Source organism: Diplodia seriata (assembly GCF_021436955.1).
Source record: "Diplodia seriata strain FDS-637 chromosome Unknown scaffold_5, whole genome shotgun sequence".
NCBI lineage: Eukaryota > Fungi > Ascomycota > Dothideomycetes > Botryosphaeriales > Botryosphaeriaceae > Diplodia > Diplodia seriata.
This window is the reverse complement of record NW_027117312.1, coordinates 2,641,813-2,644,462: the sequence shown is the minus strand read 5'-3', so window position 1 is coordinate 2,644,462 and position 2,650 is coordinate 2,641,813. Positions and strand designations below refer to the sequence as shown.

General features: G+C 53.6%; 1 protein-coding gene across 1 annotated transcript; it reads right to left on the bottom strand.

Annotated features, from left to right (window-relative positions):
• Positions 1-1,412: 1,412 nt before the first annotated feature.
• On the bottom strand, positions 1,413-2,282 carry PTP1 (tyrosine protein phosphatase 1; the record flags this gene model as incomplete). Its single annotated transcript, XM_066777231.1, has 1 exon — positions 1,413-2,282. One exon carries the CDS (start codon positions 2,280-2,282, stop codon positions 1,413-1,415), a length of 870 nt encoding a protein of 289 aa, XP_066633073.1.
• Between the last annotated feature and the right edge of the window lie 368 nt (positions 2,283-2,650).

Genomic DNA, 2,650 nt, shown 5'->3' with positions numbered 1-2,650 from the left:
GATCATTACCTTCCTTCCGAAGGCCGTTAGTGGTCATGGGCGCTAATTTGTGAGATGGTAGCGACCTTTTTGATAGATGGACAACTCACTTCCAACCACGTTTACTGGTTCCCCGCACCAAAGCGCGCGGACGAATGGGGCCCAATGATCACGCACCCCGGTCGATTAGAATACCTTGTTCTGATCCCGGCATTTATACGAGATGAGAAGGAAACGTGTCTGTAGTCCACTTTCTTCTCTCAATATACCTTCTTTCTAGCTTCAGAAACAATAAGGTAACTTGCTAATATTGTTGACGACTCTCAAGCTAGACTTTCGTTGTGCCTCCATCCGGCATTTACACATTTTCCTTATGCGCAAAGCCGCTCCTGGAAAAGGAGAAGGGGACGGTCGTGGCTGAGTCCTACAAGTGGTGTAGGTAAATCACTTCCCACTCGTGTATTAGTGTGCAAATAAGCCGGAACCTTATCCATATGACAAGCAAGCCTCTTGCTGAGCGGACTGTAGGCGAACCAAGCTTCAGTGCAGGGTGCTTGCTGATTCAGTCCTAACCGTCCGCCTGCGAGTCGTGCGGGGTGTCTTAGTCAACTCCAAATCATGCACGATCTGCGCTCTATCATCGAAGCGGTGAAGATTCAGAACGGGGGAGAGGCGAGTCGAGTCAAAAAGGGGGGTCAATGGGGGGCAGGAAATGAGGTTTCATGAGCCAAACCGATTGAGAGCGCTGTAGGGGGAACGGAGTCCACGCAGCACAGAAGCAAGCGTGTGAGAAAGAACGAACTTTAGGAAGTAATGCATATGGAAGCACAAAGAATGGTCGATCTCGTCAACGGTAAGCATCCTTACTGGCCAAGGCCGAAGTGACCTATGGCCAGACCCGCAGCGATCTTGCCGCTTCTGGGCGATCCATGCCAACCTGAACGCTGATGCACCGCAAATACGAATCCTCAAAGGAAGGTAAGGTCGAGCGGAGATGCGTAATGCATGGCGCATGAGGCAACCGTATATATTTCCGAACCTTACCACCGAACCAACTTCCTCATTAAATGCAGTTTGTGGTATATGGCCAACGCGCTCAATTCCATGAACAATGAAGACGGGAGAAAACAACCGAGGGAAGTGTGAATGAAGTGATGTACAGCCAGGCGAAAGCTAATGATGTGTCCCCCACCCCTTCTCCCAAAATATCCACAATGCAAATTTATACAACACCTCCACTCTAGGCTGACCAAAACCGAAGAAAAAGAAGTTCGAAACTTCCTCGAATAAGGGCGCACTCCGAGGAAGATGAAAAAGAAACAGGAAATGGTAAGAATGATGAGCGCTCTAAGCACAGTAGATGCAAAAGGACATGCGTCGGCATAGGCATCGTGTTCTAGTCCACTGAGGAGAGGGGATTTTTTTTTTTTTTTTCAACCGGCAGCATTGTGCCTCAGCTCCGCCTCGAGCTCCGACGCAAAGCGGGCGAGCTTGGCGTCACGCTCGGCATTCTGTCTCAGCTCAGCTTCGAGCTCTGGATCCGACGTAAAACGCGCGACCTTGGTGTCGCGCTCATCAACTTCGGCAGTGTCTCCACTTCGCTTGGTGTCGGCACCGGGTGCTTCCTCACTGGATCCCCTCCCGCTGTCTGTTGCGGCGCGCTTGATGGGCGGCAAGCCTTGACGTTCCCGCCACCGGTCGACCCATTTCTCGCGGAGCGTCTCGTAGATGAGTGCGAACTGAGAGTCCTGCTGTACCATCATCATGCGCTGGGCGCGGAGCGTCTCGACCGTCTCCTCGACAGGATCCTTACCATCGGGTATCTCGTCGAGAGCTCCCGCATCCAGCTCGGTCAAGAGGTGATCCAGGGCTATGAAGGTCCCGCTACGGCCGACGCCGGCGCTACAATGAACAATCCGGGGATTTGTCTCGTCCGCGTTCTTCTCCTCGGATACCGGGATCAAGTTCGCCAGAAGATGCTTATATGGGCCTTCTGGGACGCCGAAATCCGGCCAGACAGGCCACAGGAAATGCCAGACCTTCTTCGTCTCTCCAGACGCACGGTCTTTGATTTCCAGCTCGCGGACGGTCGAGCGCGACCTCTCGTCTTCATGCACAGAGAGCAAGTTGATCTCCAAGATGACCTCGTCTCCAAACTCATCATGCTCATTCACGACCATTTGCGGCGACTCCATGCTATCGGGGTAGTACTGGTAGCACTTCTCTCGGCCCGCCTCGTACGGCTGCGTCAGCATAACAATGACGGCCGGAGAGGCGCACTCGTGCCAGATCATACGCCACATGTGGTGGTGGGTATTATCTTTGGGGCCCTGCCGACGCATTAGAACTGACACAGTCCCAGCAATGGAAATTCAAGTGCGCCAACGCACCTGAGTCGCTATGTAATTCTTGGCCGTGCCAGTTTTGGATGATCGTACGACAATCGGGGACGCATTGATGTAGTCATCATGCCCTTCGGGCACCTTCAATTGCACGCGGTTGGCGGCAAAGGGGTCCACATTCAAGTAGCGGTTGCGCTGGGCCACCAGGCCGCCTGTCACGCGGGCCCATTTTGAGGGTGAGTTGGTCTGCAGGGCGCCTTCAGCAATGCGCTTGCGCTCCTGCCAGCCGAGGGCTTCGAATTTCTCAGTGATTTCTGCGAGCGCGCACT